At 54.3% G+C, this 16,638-nt stretch overlaps 1 protein-coding gene across 1 annotated transcript in view; it reads left to right on the top strand.

The window, feature by feature from the left end:
• SARDH (sarcosine dehydrogenase) overlaps window positions 1-16,520 on the top strand; it is a 20,174-nt gene extending 3,654 nt beyond the window's left edge. Inside the window, exons 7-22 of the mRNA XM_021414065.1 lie at window positions 40-140; window positions 1,192-1,296; window positions 1,848-1,977; window positions 3,408-3,494; window positions 3,598-3,688; window positions 5,544-5,685; window positions 6,862-6,945; window positions 7,304-7,417; window positions 7,961-8,099; window positions 8,351-8,464; window positions 9,833-9,980; window positions 10,262-10,355; window positions 13,422-13,584; window positions 13,833-14,001; window positions 14,415-14,550; window positions 16,395-16,520. Of these exons, the coding sequence (XP_021269740.1) occupies window positions 40-140; window positions 1,192-1,296; window positions 1,848-1,977; window positions 3,408-3,494; window positions 3,598-3,688; window positions 5,544-5,685; window positions 6,862-6,945; window positions 7,304-7,417; window positions 7,961-8,099; window positions 8,351-8,464; window positions 9,833-9,980; window positions 10,262-10,355; window positions 13,422-13,584; window positions 13,833-14,001; window positions 14,415-14,550; window positions 16,395-16,520 (1,943 nt within the window). The remainder of the gene's footprint in view (window positions 1-39; window positions 141-1,191; window positions 1,297-1,847; window positions 1,978-3,407; window positions 3,495-3,597; window positions 3,689-5,543; window positions 5,686-6,861; window positions 6,946-7,303; window positions 7,418-7,960; window positions 8,100-8,350; window positions 8,465-9,832; window positions 9,981-10,261; window positions 10,356-13,421; window positions 13,585-13,832; window positions 14,002-14,414; window positions 14,551-16,394) is intronic.

Below are 16,638 nucleotides of genomic sequence, written 5' to 3'. Positions count from 1 at the left end.
GCTCTGTGTGCCCATCCCATGTGCTCTGTGTCCCTGCAGGGGTGTGGGCGCGTGCCCTGGGCCGGCTGGCAGGCGTGCACGTGCCGCTGGTGGCGATGCATCACGCCTACGTGGTGACCGAACGCATTGAGGGTATCCAGGTGGGTCTGGCACCACTCCTCTGCATGCCCCAGTGATGGTCAGAAACAGAACCCCCCTCTCCTGGCCCCTCAAAGACCTGCAGGACCCCCCTCCTGTGCTGCAGGACCAGGCTCTGCAAGCAGCCCCCAGCTCCTCCTGGTAGCATGCACAGCTGCCTGCCTTATTAGAGCCGTATTTAGTATTTAACCACGTTAGGACGAGCGGGATAATTTTTTATTATTATTTATTTATTTATTCTCAGTGGAATTATTGTAGGGTCTCCGACGTGCTTGGCGTCTGAAAGCAGCGCTCATAACGGTGCCAATCACTTTCTGAACGAGCAGAGCTGTAGCTCTCCATGCATTTGTGCACCACCCTGAGAAATCTGTTCTGCCTTCTGGCTATGGAGAACGGCTCAGGAGCCGAAGCAGACTTCATTCACTCAGGTGCCAGGGCTTGCAGAGTAACACTTTAATTAGTTTCCACCCCGCTGACACAATCTGAGTTGCATGCAGTCCTCGATGCCTCATATTCAGAAGTGCCGGTGTCAGTGTTCACCTTTCCATCCTGGTAACTCCGCTGAGCTGTGCAAACACGGCAAGGGAGAGGCTCAGAGCGGAGGCTGCAGCTTGCAAGCCCCAGTGCATCCTGCTCAATCCACTTAATTTCATTTGTCAACATGAAATGCAGTAAGCCCTACACCAATACCTTGGCGCTGTCTAAATGTTCACCTATTCATCATTCACGGGAACAAATCCCTCGTTCACTGCATGCTGCTGTGCTCTTATTTTCTCCCATAAAGGTGTGTGGGAGACGAAGCCAAGCTCAGGATCAGGGATCAGATCACAGCCATTGAGCCATTTAGAATCAAGCACCCAGACTCTGGGGCTCCCTGAGCTCCCTCTGCCCTGTTAAGTTGGGAGTCCAGAGAGTGGTGCAGCCCAGATGTGGTCCAGCTGCGCATCCATCCTGCTGAGATTTCCCTATGGGGATGGGGCCATGGGCACATGGGGCTGTTGGGGCTCCTGCAGCTCTCGGCCCTGGCTCACCCTTGCCCCCCACTTCATGCAGAACATGCCGAACGTTCGCGATCACGATGCCTCGGTGTATCTCCGTCTCCAAGGCGATGCCCTTTCCGTGGGTGGCTATGAGTCAAACCCCATCTTCTGGGAGGAGGTGAGCGGTGCCTGGAGGCTCTCGGGGGAGCGAGGCGAGTTTGCAGGGAACCCACATCAGTGGGGTGGGTGCAGCAGTGAGCTCCTCGTGGCCCCGCGCAGCCCAGCCTGTGGGTACCGACCGTGGGCTGATGGAGGGAGCCCAGGACAGCATTGTCCCCTCTGGCCTGCAGGTGATGAGGAAACCAAGCAGGGCTCAGGGTTAACCCTCCCCTGCTGCTGGGTCCCTGTATCTGAATTCAGGCTCTGCCCCAGCCCTTACACTGCAGTTTTCAATGCCTCCATCCCGTGGAGGAGGGGCTCCCCTCACCAGATGATGCTGCAGGAGGTGGAGATGCCCATCCCCTGCCATGTCCACCATGCACTACCGGACACGCAGAAGCTTTGGCTTTAGTGCTGGCTTTGCACCTCTGTACTGGGCTGTTCATAAAAACCCAGAGACTGGGATCTGCAAAGCAGCTCTATTTTCTGTGGCCTGAGATTGGTAGGGCTGAGAGGCTCTTACCCATCAGCTGTACTCTAACTTGTGTCCTGATTCCTATTTCCCACCAGGTATCAGAGAAATTTGCCTTCAGCCTCTTTGACCTGGACTGGGATGTTTTTATGCAGCACATCCAAGGTGCCATCAACAGAGTGCCAGTGCTGGAGAGAACGGGCATCAAATCCACTGTCTGTGGGCCAGGTAAGGCAGCACCTGGGGGCACCTCTCTGCTGCCTTCAGGCTGTGGATCGCAGCAGATAGGGTTGGGTGGCAGGATTGGGACCCATGAAGAGAAGAGGGCAATTTTGTGAGATGAACTGGAAAAGCAGGAGCTGGCATGGCTCTGCAGATCCCTGCGTGCTGTCACTGCCCTACACACTTGTTGCTGTTCCAGTCCGTGCACATACAGCCCATTTGTCCCTTGTTTGCACCATGCCATGGGATGCTGCTGTTTATGGGGGCACTGATCAGAGCCAGTGCTGGTGGGTGTGCAGTCTGCTGGGGACAAGAAGGGCTGCCACACCCTGGGAGACGCAGAGAGGACCCACCCGTGCTGGGTGTCACCTTCCTGGGGGTGGCATGTCAGGCTCAGTCCTGCCTTGGTGTGGTGCAGAGCTGGGGGACAAACAAAGCTTCCCAGCTGGTGCTGGGGCTGCTGGGCTGGGAATGAAGGGATGCATTTGCTCAAGCAGCGACTGCTGTTTTTCTGAGATTTGTATTATTATTGTGACCGTGGGGTTCCAGGCATCTGGCCTGAAGACATTTGATTTGCTTCCAATGCCCTGCAGCCCAAGCAGCTAGGGATGATGGCACCATCGAGCCAAGCCATGAGCAGTTGGTTTGGCCTTGAAACCCTCCACATGCCAAAAAAAATCCTTTTTGCTGAAGCACTTAAAAGGAAACCCTGGAGAGCCCTGGGAAGGAGCTGGGCTGTACATAAAGGGAAAGCAAGGGCCCTGCAGCATGCACAAGGAGGAGGCCGTGCCCTGGCTTTGATTGAATTGCGGTGTGAGTGAAGCTGGAGGCCTCCAGCAAACAGCTGACAGCTTATAGACAGATGTTGAGTGTTTGTAACGCAGTGGGGTAATTTCCAAAGGGTCAGCACTCCTCCTTTGCTTGATTTAAAGGTGCTGCTGGTCTGCTTGCAACAGATGAGTCAGGCAGGGCTGGAGCAAATAGCAAACGCTTGTTCTTTCTGCTGGGCTGTAAATATTTCACCACCAGAACAGAAAGCTGCCCCTCAGCGAGGGAGTTCCCGCAGTGATTATGGGAGCAAGGTTGGGGTGCAGTGCAGACCCAGCTCACATTTTGCATGGTTGCATGAGCTGCCCTAATGCAGGGAGGATGGCACGCCTCCAGCAGGGTGCCCTGCTCTGCCCTCCTGGTGTGGGATTTGCACCAGGGATGCGGCTGATGGCTGTGCTGGGAACAAGAGCCTTGGGCAGTACCAATGGCAAGGCCATAGCTTCACTAAGTAGCTTAAATTCGTGACGCTTCTCAGCAGAAATCGGTAACGGTGAAAGGAAAATAGGAAGAGTAACGAAGCCATCAATGCCAGGAGCAGGATGAGGTCAGAGCAGGATCTCTGCAGGACACCTGCCCTGGCTGATGCATCTCCCTCTGTCCCACAGAGTCATTCACGGCCGACCACAAACCGCTCATGGGGGAGGCTCCAGAAGTCCGAGGCTTCTTCCTTGGCTGCGGCTTCAACAGCGCCGGTAAGAGAGCGTAGGAAACCCCTCTGCATGCATCCCAAGGCAAGCATTGTACCCCAGCAGCGCCTGGTGCTTGGCCTCATTGGTGATCTTGCTTCTTCCCCAGGGATGATGCTGGGAGGAGGCTGCGGGAAGGAGCTGGCCCACTGGATCGTCCACGGCCGGCCGGAGAAGGATATGTACGGCTACGACATCAGGCAAGGCTGTGCTGGCACCCAATGGGGAACGTGGGGATGGGTGTCAAAATCAGGGCCTAGGCAGTGTCTGTGCCGCAGCCCCCATCCCCTGAGAAGCTGGAATCAATTAGGCCCATGGCTTTAATGAATTTACACGTGGTATTTATCTCATTCGCCTCATTCCGCCTCTAAGCGAACCGCTTCCATCAGACACAAGGAGACTGCAATGATGAGGAAGGACAGGGCAATTATGTTTGGGTTGTGTTGTTGTTCAATTAGTGCTGTGCCTAATCCTCTAAAAGTTAATAATCGGGGGGTGATGATTGCAACTGGAGGAAGATTAGTGTTCCCTCTCTGCAGCACAAGATGGGCCGGGAGATTTGGGCTGTGCAGATGTTGGCTCTGTAATTGCTTTTGACTTGTTCAGTCGTGTCTGATTGGGTTTGGGCTTTCTTGCAGGGCTACTAGTGACAGCAACAAGCTTGTCAGGGATAGATCTGTGAAAATCACATTGCTTTGATGGGAACAATGGTAAACAGACCATGGAGCCAGACTGGGAGCTGCTGCTAACACCTAGAATCACAGAATGGTTTGAGTTGGAAGGGGCTCTTAAAGGCCATTGGTTCCCCCTCCCTGCAGTGAACAGGGCCACCCACAGCTCCACCAGGTGCTCAGGGCCCCATCCCCTGATATTGGCTGTCTGCAGGGACCACCACCTCTCTGGGCAACCTGTGCCAGCGCCTCGTCACCCTGACTGTAAAACACTTTTTCCTTATATCCAACCTACACTGGTTTGCAAAGCAGGCAGCAGCCCCATGGCCCCAGTGTCCCCAGCACGGCGATGGTGCTCTGCCCACTGCTGTCCCATTGGGCATCGTGGCCATGCACAGCCCCGGCTCGTTGGGGTGCTCCATCCTTCTGGTGCTCTGCCTTTCCCGCAGTCGTCAAGCTGGTGTCGGTGCTGTTTTGTTGTTTATTTATTTTTTATTATTTTATGATTACGGAGCTCCTCTTTAAATAACTCCCATTCCTGCACATTTAAATATTTATCCTCTCAAATCACTCGCTTGTAAATATTTCATCTGGCAGCTGTTGCTCCTCTGCCTGCTGTCAAAATGCAGCGTGGTGGTGGTGGCAGGGCCGGGGCCAGCCCCTGCCATGTGTCCCTGCCATGTGTCCCCTGCCACCTGTCACATGTGGGCAGAGTGGGGAAGAAAGCCAAAAATACCATTCTAAAAGGTCCTATACATTACATTTTGCCTGGCCTTCTGCCTGCTGCTCTGCAGAATTGGGGGCTGTGGGCAATGGGGACAAGAGAGGTGCCACCAGCCAAGAGGTGACAGTCCAGGAGTCACAGGGCTATGGCACAGTGAATGGCAACAACACCCGGAGCCCGTGCTGAACTGGCACATTCCTTCAAGGAGATCTTTCTGTTTGAAAGAGGAAAATATGTCAAACAAATTTAAAATGCTTTGGGTTTTATTTATATTTCAGTCTAGGGAGAATTGGATGAAAAATGCGAGGAATGTGCACGGCTCTCTCCCTCTTCTTGCATTTCAAGCTGGGTTGTGCAAGAAGCTCTCTCTGAGGTTGGCCCAGTGCTGAATCAGGACAGAATTAACCTCAATTTCTCTCATTTCTTATTTTCACCCAGCAGGATTGTATCCTGCTCTGATAAAACTGACAGATCTTGGGATGGCAGAGCCATGGGGACGAGCGTTTTGATGGGCAAGAGATGTGATTTGGGTTTGTTTGCTCTCACCCTTACAAAAGGGAATAGAAATCACCATTTTACACCACGGCAGCCGCCACCACCTCTCATTGCGAGGCCGTGCCCGGGGGTCCGATGCCCACCACCCCATTCTCTGCCCTTCAGGAGGTTCCACCGCTCCCTCACCGACAACAACCGCTGGATCCGGGAGCGGAGCCACGAGTCCTACGCCAAGAACTACTCGGTCGTCTTCCCCCACGACGAGCCGCTGGCGGGGCGCAACATGAGGAAGGACCCTCTGCACGAGGTGGGCACCCACGTGTGTCCCTGCTCCCATCCGTCAGCGTGGCACAGCTCACCCGGTGCGCCATGCAGGGATGCTGGGGCAGCGCTGGCCCCGATGGAAGTTTGACGGTGGAGACGCCAAATATTCCCGTAAGACTTAACTTAGCGCTGGTCAACGGGCGATGGAAAAGTGGAGAGCAGAGCTGAGAGCCCCCAAAAAAACTCCCAGGGAGCTGAGCTCTTCCCTCTGACTGCAAATTCCCACCTCAGCATCCTTCTGCCAACAGAGAGCAGTAAAACAGACATTCCTCCCCACCGGCCCCCGATGTTTGGTTGACAGCTCTGTTGTTTCCTGTCACCGAGAATGCAATTTATTTTTTAATAGTGTGTCTAATAAGCGATGCCCATTTGACTGACAGCCTGGTATTTATGCATGCAGCTCCAGAACATGTGCTGTGTTTTATAAATAGGCCCTGAATCATTGCTGAAATATTCAACAAAATCTATTCTTTTCCGAACGGAGGTACCCAACAAAAATATCTTAATGGATCCCTAATTAGTCGTGCGCGGAGAGATTTTCCTGAGAGCACAGAGCAGGAACGAGAAGGTTGCCGTGTGAATCTGAGATGTTGCTGGTATAATTACTCCTGAAATCGTTGGGGAGAATCGTGCTCTCTGCATTTAGCATCCCCGAAGCAGTGATTTGTGCGGCGCAGGTTTGGATGCAGGTTTTGGTGGTCGTGCTGTTGTAGGGTGGACACAAACATCAGCCAGTCCGTAACGGGGAGTTCTGCTGGTTTAGAGGACAGCCCAAGGGGCTGATTTTTGTGGCAACTGTTGCACGGACTCCGTTGCTAGTGCAGGATGAAGACCCTTTATTGTACGTGCTCACAAGCTGATTTTTGTGGCAACTGTTGCATGGACTAGTTGCTAGTGCAGGATGAAGACCCTTTATTGTACGTGCTCACAACCTTCTATACCCGTGTAACAACCCCTTGGTCACATGTCCTAAGGTCTTTTCTTAGCCCAAGTGGGGAATTAGTCTTTGTTTTCCCACAGATTTTGGTTGCTGATAGCTGACCCCAAGGGGTCGCGAGTTGGGTTTTGTGCGTGCATTGGAGGTGGCTGGAGGAGGGCTCGGAGAAAAGCGCTGCTTTTAACCTTTTTTCCCCCATTTCTCCGGCTTTGTCTCAAGCAGGAGCTGCTCCGGCAGGGCTGTGTGTTCCAGGAGAGGCACGGCTGGGAGCGGCCGGGCTGGTTCAGCCCAGGAGGAGCAGCTCCGGTAAGCACAGTGCTGGGTGGATGGGATGCACTGCTCCGATCCCACTGCATCTCCCCAAAACGGGCCCATGGAAGCATCCATTCATTCACTCTAACAGCAGGCAGAAGGTGTTCTACGTGTGTGTCTGCCTGTCCCTCTGCAACAGGCAGCACCTGCATGAAGTGTCACCAAATGGCGTGCACTGGTGTCCCTTCTGTACACTGGGGGCTGTGGGAAGGGGCACGTAGATGGGGACCTATCAGCATGGCCACGTCCAACACGGACCCTCTGCCTTTCCCCGCATGGTGTGAAGCAGCCCCTTGGCTTTGGGGTTCTTCCTGTGTGTGACCCCCCCTCCATCGTCACACTTCTCCCCCAGGTCCTGGATTATGACTACTACGGCGCTTACAGCCGGGAGCAGCACAAGGACTACACCTACAACCAGCTGCTGGCGGATGAGTACACCTTCGACTTTCCACCACATCACGACATTGTGAGTGCGGTGTGGGGGCACATCTGGAGCTGGTGGGGGTGGTGGAGGTCCCGGAGCCCCTGCAGCATTCCGCCTTTGGATAGAGCTGGGGAGGCTCAGGGGGATGGAAACTCAAAGCTGGGGGAAATATTCCCAAAAAATGAAGCGAAATGCGTGGCCTGTGCTTGGAAAGCTCAGCAGAGGCCATGGGAGTTTTACTGCTGCTTTCCCAAAGGAAAAAGATGGAGCCATCCTGGGGAAGCTCGGTTCCATCTGCGTTGGCTCCCCAGCCAGCTCTGTGTCCCTGAGCTGCAGTGCAAAGTGAGGGACCCGATGGAAATGGGGGAAGGAATGCCTGGTTTGATCAGATGAACCTTATTTTTGATAGCTCTTACTGTGTCACTGACATAAAGTGTGAGGTTGGGCATACACTGACTTGCTACTCTTAACACCTGATTTTTCATGGATACTTTGAAGCCCTACAGTGAACTTTAAAGACATCGTATCCTGGTGGTGTTTCTCATGATATAAATGGCTTCAGCAACGTGTTTGCTTTAATTTTAGATCAAGAATGAATGCCTGACGTGCAGAAATGCCCTGGCTCTCTTCGACATGTCTTATTTCGGGAAGTTTTACCTGGTTGGCCCCGAAGCCACCAAAGCAGCCAACTGGCTGTTCAGTGCTGACGTGAGCAAGGCGCCAGGTATTGCCAAGCCCTCTCCCTGAGCATGGGGCTGGGGGTGGCATCCTGAACCAGAGCACACAGCGGGGACCCAAACCAGCTTTTGTCCCGTGCATGGTACAACCCTAAGGGGAAAAAGCCTTGCTCCCACCTCTGGGTAGGGCACGGTGCACCCAGATGCAATGGTAGTAATTGGTTTGTTTAAGAATTGGGATAAATGTTGGGGCTCCTCGTGCTGGGAAGGGCAGGTGGGCAATGTGTCCATCCCGCAGGCAGCACCGTGTACACCTGCATGCTGAACAAGCGTGGTGGGGTGGAGAGCGACCTGACCGTCAGCAGGATCAGCCCCGGTGACCCCAGCTCCCCGCTGGCCCCAGCCTTCCAAGGTAAAACCCTGGGCATGGGGCAATGGGGTTTGTGCCTCCAGCCCGAGCCAGGCACACAGCTGCATCCCTAGGATGCTCCCAGCGGTGGGAATGGGAAGCCACAGTGATGGGCTCAGCACCAGGCCCTCTGTCCTCGCTATGCTCAGGACCATGCATGGCCACGGGTGCAGTGCTGATTGCATTTACCTAATGGCAGCCACCTGTTTTTTTCCACTTCCACCTCTCACTGTCCGTAACCCAATTATTCCCTTTGTGCCAGGGGGCTTGTGCTGCTTGTCAGTGTTATTGGGTTTCTTCAGGCCAGGATGATGCTCTGACCTCTCCCAAAGCCCTTATCAGCTGCCATAAAGGGGAATTGAAAGGAAGCAGAGCATCCAACCCTGGGGGCAGGAATGGCATTAGGGAGCAGCAGGGGAGGAGGGCACCAGATTGGCAGCACTGTGCCAGCTGCTGTGGTGCAGCACTCTGGCATCCCACACCCCCTTATCCCTGGTGCTCAGGGGCAGCAGGGTGATGGGGAGTGGTTGGCGGAGCAGCAGGGTTTGACGGGTGATGGAGAAGCTGAATAGGAGCGAGTCTATTTTTCCAATTACAGTAGGTGGCTGCACTTATTATCGTTATGACAGAATATCAGAGAGTACTTTTGTAGTGGCAGGAAAGGAAGAGGAAAGATTGATCGTGCAATAATCAGCTCCCAAACCCCATCCTTGGGAATTTTTCACTCAGGATTATCAACAAGATGAAATTCCTCCTCATATTTGCACGCATAGCTCCTTGCCTACACTGAGCCCCGGTGAGGTTACATTGCAGGGCTGCAGTGGGGTTGGATTCCCAGCACACAGGAGGCTGTGAGTGCACAGCTCCCATCTTCCACGTGCACACGTCCAGCCCTGCTCCAATGCTCAGCTCCCTTCTTCCTCCACGCCATGACACTGATTCTGTGTTGGACAAAACACTGAGATCTTTTGCTGTTGGCCTCAAGGGACAGAGATTTTTTTCTTTCCATGGTGTTTTCTCCCAGGTATCTCCAGGGCTTGGGCAACTGGCAAAAGCTCCATCAGCAGGGCTGGTGTGGGCAGTGTCTCTGAACTGCACCAAGCTGGGGAAGCTGCATGCGAAGGAAAGCAAATGCAGTGATTCGTGAGGCTGCTGTGACCCACTGGAGACCAAGAGCACTTGCAGAGTGCTACTTTTCATTTCAGCCCTTGGAACTCCTTGCATAAGAGCAGAGCAGCACCCAGTAGGGTTGCTCAGAGTGCTCTGATTTTCATGGCCCCACATCCAGACTTACACTGAGCAGAGCATCACCCCCAGCCTGATGCCATTGATCTTAAAGTGCTGCTGGGGATGGGGGCTGTCATTTTCCAGGTGATGGCTACTACCTGGCCATCGGCGGGGCCGTGGCTCAGCACAACTGGTCGCACATCACCACGGTGCTGCAGGACATGAAGCTGCAGTGCGAACTCATCGACTGCTCGGAGGAGCTGGGCATGATGAGCCTGCAGGGCCCGCTGAGGTGAGTGGGCTGGGGGCAGCCTCTTTCCCTGAGCCCCATTCGTGGCTTAAGATCCCCACCCCACTGTGCCCGCTGACCATGTCCCCAAGTGCCACATCTCCGCAGTTGAACACCTCCAGGGACGGTGACTTCACCACTCCCTGGGCAGCCCATGCCAGTGCCTCACCACTCTTCTGGAGAAGAAATCTTTCCTAATATATCCAACCCGATGAGAAAGCAGCTGTTGGTGATGCCCACCAGGAGCAGGGCAGTGAGCTCTCTGCTTTGCTGTTCCCCCGCAGCCGCACCGTGCTCCAAGAACTGCTCGACACCGACCTCAGCAACGAGGCCTTCCCCTTCTCCACCCATAGGCTGGTGAAAGCTGCTGGATGCACGGTAGGACAGCACGTGTGGTCCCAAGGGAGGTCTTCTACTGCCTATGGGTTTGTTGAGTATCTTTGCCGGGGAAATGGCTTCCTCTGCAGTGAGCAGATAGGTTTTGTTTTTTGGTTTTTTTTTTTTTGGAAAAGGCCAAAAACCACAGTGGGAACTGGGTATGGTGACTGATGTGTGGTGATGCTGGAGGGAAAAGAGGGCCCTCAGGAAGATGAGGGGTGAGCACTGGTGATAGAGAGATTTATTTGACACTCCGGATCCCTTCCTTTTCCCTGAAAAAGAAAAAAAAAAAGTAGGCACAATTTAATATGAAATGTGTCACATCCTCCCTGTAAGGGCTGGCGAGCCTGAGGAGTCAGTGCATTTGATCACAGAAGAAGTCTGACAACCTTAAGCTTTCTGTTCAAGCACGGATCATTTTGCATTTGCTGAGACTTCAGGGCTCGTGTCTGTGGTTATGCAACGGGACGTGGGGATGGCCACGTGCCAGGGGCTGAGCCTTTGGGGTAATGGGGGGAATCCAGCCCCACTGCCCACCCGTGGGGAGCTGATGTGTTTTCAGATACTTGTTTTTCCCAGGACCACCATTCAGCAAGAAAACAGCACGGCTGGGAAACAGAATCTCATTTTCTTGCTTTCCTGCTTGATGACAAACTCAGTCAATTCCGGCTAAGCCCTTGTAACTGGAAATGGTGGTTAAGAATACCCTCTGAGTTTTAGGCAGAAATCATCTCAAGTAGCACAGTGATATCGGTTACGTGGGTCTCTAACTAGCATCCATTGGCATAGCAGTGACTGTAATGGAAAACAATAGTTCCATTTGTGTATTGACAACGTCGGAGAAAATCTGTTTATTGACAGTGTTGTAGGAAATAATGCGGTGCACTACAGTTCTTCCTGAAAGTTAAGTTTGGCTCAAGAAAATAATAACAGGGACTCTTCCTCCTCCTCCTCCTTCCCCTCCTCCTCCTCCTCCCCCTCCTCCTCCTCCTCCTCCTCTGGTTTATGCCCCCCAAAAGAGCCCCCGCTCTTAGGGACGGGCTTTGCCTGAAGTCATCCCCAGGGAAAGTGATGGTTGCTTGGTGGTTCTGCCATGTTGTGTGCAGCTGCTGATGTAGCCTGAAACACCCTAAACAGGAGAGTTTGTGACCACCAAGCATCAAAACATTCTGGAAAAACTGCACTGGTGGCCAGTGTTGGTATCAGGGAAAACCCTTCTCCAGGGTTGCCTTGGTTTCCCATTCACAATTACCCCACAGAAAATATTTCCATGCTCCTCTATGAGAACGCCCCACTGGGGTTGGGTGTTGGTGGCACTGGTGGGATGGGGCCTGGTGCCACCCCAGGGACGTGCGTGGGGACAATGACACTGTGGTCCTGAGGGCCTGGGGGTGCAGCCATAAATCTCGTGCCAGCTGCCATTGGAGCAGGGAGCGGGACGGGAGTGAAACTGGGTTAAGCCACACACGGACACTTTTCACTGGGAATTAAAGTGGCTTTAATTCGAATACAGCTGGCTGCTGAAGGGCTTGCTGCTAAATCAAATGACGGCTATTTGGATGGCGAGGAAGAGCCTCGCCAGGGCTTAGGGCACTTTAACTAAGGCACAGATTTGCCTAACGCAGATGGATCCTCCAAACTGTCACCGTGCAGATGCCAAAACCCACTGTGCCTCCCAGGGAGGGGATGGTGGCACAGGGGACCCCAAGGCCAGCCCTGGTTACAGCGCACCATGAGTCACCATCAGTGCTGACGTGCTACAATCCTCCCTTGTAAGAGCTGTGACAGCCTCACAGCATCTCCTAATAATCCACTTATCCCTGTGAAAGGTGCAGCAATGTTCCCATCTCCGAGAGTGTCATCGGTTTATTTGCATTTCGCTTCAAGTTTGAAAAAAAATAAAAAAATAGTAATAATAATAATAATCCTGTCCTACAGGGGAGAAACTGCTTGCAGAAATGGTTTAGCTTCTTTTGAGTGTAAGTGCCCTGATTTAAAGAAAGAACAGCTTTCCTGCCCTCTCAGGGTGAGTTCAGAGGGGCTGAACGCAGCCCGGCTCCTCTAAGTGGGAGCACTGAGGTTTTTGTGCATTAATGCAGAGGTTGAACAAAATCAGCCACAGAGAAAGGAGAGTTCCTGCAGAGTTAATGACTCGGGAAATTACCGATTGGTTTGTGAATGTATATATATATATATAGTGTCTCTCATTGTATTAAACAGCAGCGAAAGGGCCCCGTTTGAATTTCGCTGCTGGATGTGGGGTAAAGTTCGGGTTTGCATTTTCCAGAATACTTAAAATGCTTTTGAATCATTGCTCAAAGACTCAGGAGTTGATGCTACTTCATAGCTCCGTTTGAAGCTGAACAGAAACCTCGGCTCCTCCTGGGCCTTCTCTGTGTGTTATACACGTGTGTGCAGCCCCCATCCCTTCCCAATGCAAACCTAACTCCCGGTGCCCCAAATTTTCCAAGCGTACAGGTTGCCTGCAACAAATGGCTCGGCCTTATTGTCAGGATGCCTGGTTTCATAGAATCGTAGAATGGCCTGGGTTGAAAAGGACCTCAAAGATCATCGAGTTTCGACCCCTCTGCTGAGTGCAGGGTTGCCAACCACTAGAGCATCCTTTCCCACGGTAGCATCCTTGTTGGGGCTCAGTGCGTTCAGTGTTGGGCTAATTGTGCTGCTGGGAGTGATGCTACGAGGCACTGCCTGTGCTGCAGGATCCTGAGCATCCTTGTGGGGTGAGCAGTGTGTGGGTGGGGACGCTGGGCTCAGCCCTGGGTGCCAGCAGGCGGCTGCTTGGGGTGGGATGCATCCCCAGAGTGCTACACAGAGAACTCACAGCGGGACGGTCCCATTGGGGTCCGGCTTCTCTGCCCCAACAGCCACACAGCAGATCTCAGGGACACGGGATGCAGTGCCCATAGGCTTTCCCTGGGTGTACTGGATCAGCAGAGGGAGACAAAAGCCCGGCTGGTGCGGGAGCATTGCTGCTGACCGATGGTTGCTGCCATGCTGCACATCCTTGCTCTGCCCTCATGGATTTGGGGCTTTTGTGCTTTGCAGGTGCGTGCCATGAGGCTGTCATTTGTCGGAGAGCTGGGCTGGGAGCTGCACGTGCCCCGGGCAGACTGCGTCAGGGTGTACCGGGCAGTGATGGAGGCGGGCGCGCGGCACGGCATCACCAACGCCGGCTACAGAGCCATCGACAGCCTCAGCATCGAGAAAGGTTTGAGGCTCTCCTTACGGCAGCTCTTGTTGCTTTGCCTCTGACCTAATGGGCAAATGCGTTTTTCCCGGCGTGGGGGTGGGTTAGTGAGAATGGAGGGCACCGGAGCAACTTTCCTGTCTGTGGGCTCCTCTTGAGAGTGCTTTGTCCAAGGCCAAGTGAAGCGAGGGATGCCCAGCAGGCTGCTATCCTGCTCTCCAGGATACCCTGCTCACCCAGGCAGGGAGACCCCCACTTGTTCTCTGCAGGGTACAGGCATTGGCATGCAGACCTCCGCCCTGATGATACGCCGCTGGAAGCAGGCTTGGCCTTCACCTGCAAGCTCAAGTCCAGCATTCCCTTCCTGGGACGGGAGGCTGTGGAAGCCCAAAAAGCCGCCGGCATCTTCCGTCGCCTCGTCTGCTTCACCACGGATGAGTGAGTGCAGTGTCCTGGGGTATTTCCATGCCCCCCAGCACTGAATGCCAGCGTGATGAGGCTCACAGTGCTCCCATCCAGCCCTATGCATGCACACGGGGCTCAGCTCCCACCTGCTCAGCTGCTTTCTGTGCTCTAATTCTGGCTCTAATTTAAGTCCCACCACACATTCCCCGCTAGATACTTAATGGGAGCTGGAAACGGTGTGACAGGGAGTGGGTTGATCGTGTTTCACCCAGAGCAGCAGGAGGCCTTGGAAATCAGGCTGGAGAGGATTTGGCTGAGAAACGGGGGGGCTGTGGGGCTGCAGCCTCCATGCCGGGGGGAGCCCCAGCACATGGGACTGCCTCCTCCATCCCCTTCCTCTGGTTTGTGCCATTCCAACCTGGTTCTTTCCTGCCTTGACCCTGCAGGAAGGTGCCAATGTTCGGCCTCGAGGCCATCTGGAGGGATGGCGAGGTGGTGGGCCACATCCGCCGGGCAGACTTTGGCTTCGCCATCGACAAAACCATCGCCTACGGTTACATCCGCGACCCTGCGGGGGGACCTGTGAGTATGGCACAGCCTCATCCCTCACTGTGCCCCGGGGCTGGCAGGGATGCACAGCGCCCGTGTTGGAAGCCATATGCACAAGCATGTTGCTGGCAGCTGGGGCGCGAGACATTGCACCTTCGTGTCCCTCCCCCGTGCACGGTGGCGGTGGCAGAGGACGCGGCGGGGAGCGATGCTGCAGCTCAGCTGCTGCACTGTCCTTGCTGGTGATGTCCAGGCTGCCACTCGGCGTGGCCCCGCCACCGCTCTCCACCCCCAGCACTTTCTCAGATGTTAATTGCAACCAAGTATTTAATTGCAGTGGTAAATTAACTGACATTATGGGAGCGACTGCCCAATAGGAGCACAGCAGGTTCCTAATTAACCCTGGGAGACTCCTGGCTGGTAAATCAGGTGCCCTCGTTAAGCAGTGTGTTACAGACAGAGAGCAGCAAGTCTATATGGGGACAGAGGGTTTGGGGGTGATGTCTTTGTAGGACTGTCCCTCTTACAGCACATATGCTTGTGCTTTAATCCTCTGGCTTGCCTTGATGTTTAATCCTGTGTTAGTGTAACGCTCCTGAGCCAGGCAGTTCAGGGTTTGAGCTATCTCTGCAGCCCCTTCCGGCAACATCTCTCTGGTTTGGGGCACAGAGCAGGCTTCTCCCCAGGGCAGCTTTGTGCCATTTGGAACAGGGAGAGGGATGGGGACGTGTGCTGACTGGGGGGATGCTGGGCTCAGGGCTGCTCATTTCCTTTTGGGAGCTGTGCAGGAGCATTTCAGTGAGCATTTAAGGGGTGTCAGACTGCCCCTGTCCCATACCCAGGAGGTGGCTGCAGGCTCTGGGATGCTGCAGTGGGTTCTCCAGTAGGTGGCATTTTTCTGGGACCCCTGTGGTGACTATTTCCCCCTATATCTGGGTTTCTCTCCTCCCCGTCATCTCTCACTCTCCTGGCCACCCCTGCCTGCCCCAGGCAGTGTGACGGAGGTGATGGGATGGAGGTGGCATGGGGACAGTCCCCTCCTGCCTGCGGCGAGGCACTGATGCGGCACAGCAGCGCTGAGTGCACCCCGCCAGGCGCATCAATCACAGCTCTCCCCTCTCTTCCCTTGCTGCAGAGAAATCTCTGTGGTTATAGGGCTGGCAATAGGGCCAGCAGTGGGGCTGAGAGCTGCAGACGCCACAGAGAGCAGTGGCGCATGCGGGGGCTGTTTGCGGGTCCCCAGCCCTGCCAGCTCATTGTGCAGCCGCCTGCAGAACGCAGCGCTCATTAAGCAGATGTTAATGCACAGCTTTAATCTCTCTGCTCCCTGCGCTAACTCCCGCTTGATTTACACCATGACGGGGGGGGGTTGCAATGTGGGGAGGGACCTTTCCCTGCATTGAGGCTTCTTGGGTGCTGGTCTTGGAGACACCTCCTGCAGGGACATCCTGCTGCCAGCGTGGTCCCCTCCTGCAGGCAGTGCCTGGCTGGGGACAGTGGGGACCGACTCCATTGGGTGTGCCATCGCCCTGCCGCCCACCCACAGCCTATTTGTGAGCCCACCTGATTTGGATGCTGTTGAATGAAAAAAATCCGTAAGGGAAGAAAAAAATGCCCTGCAAAAAAAAAATGAAACGCTGGTTTCTTTTTATTTTATTTTATTTTATTCCTTAGCTGCTTTTAAAAATCTACTTTCCTCCTCTCCGCGCATCCTCCTGGGATGGCAAAGCTGGGTTTTCTGCAGAAATCACAACTGTAGGGCAGCATGGGATCATCCCCCGAGCAGGGAGAGGATGCAAAGATGGGGCCAGGGGGTGGCAAGGGGGTGCTGCCTCCAATGCATGGCTGCGCCTAACGGGGGGCTCTCTGCCTTGCAGGTCTCACTGGATTTCGTGAGGAGTGGCAGCTATGAGCTGGAGAGGATGGGAGTGCGCTTCCCTGCCCAGGCACACACCAAGTCCCCGTTCGACCCAGACAACAAGCGAGTGAAGGGCATCTACTGAGAGCCTGCAGCGGGGAGAGGGGAATGCTGCTGGCCCCATTCCCTGCCTGGCAGTCTGCAGTGAACTCATTGAGTAAATCTGAGTCAGATTAGAAGGGAAGAAGAGGAAGAGATTCTAA

This window comes from Numida meleagris, chromosome 16 (genome assembly GCF_002078875.1).
Source record: "Numida meleagris isolate 19003 breed g44 Domestic line chromosome 16, NumMel1.0, whole genome shotgun sequence".
Taxonomy (NCBI): Eukaryota; Metazoa; Chordata; class Aves; order Galliformes; family Numididae; genus Numida; species Numida meleagris.
The sequence above is the reverse complement of the archived record's forward strand: the minus strand, read 5'-3'. Positions and strand labels throughout refer to the sequence as shown.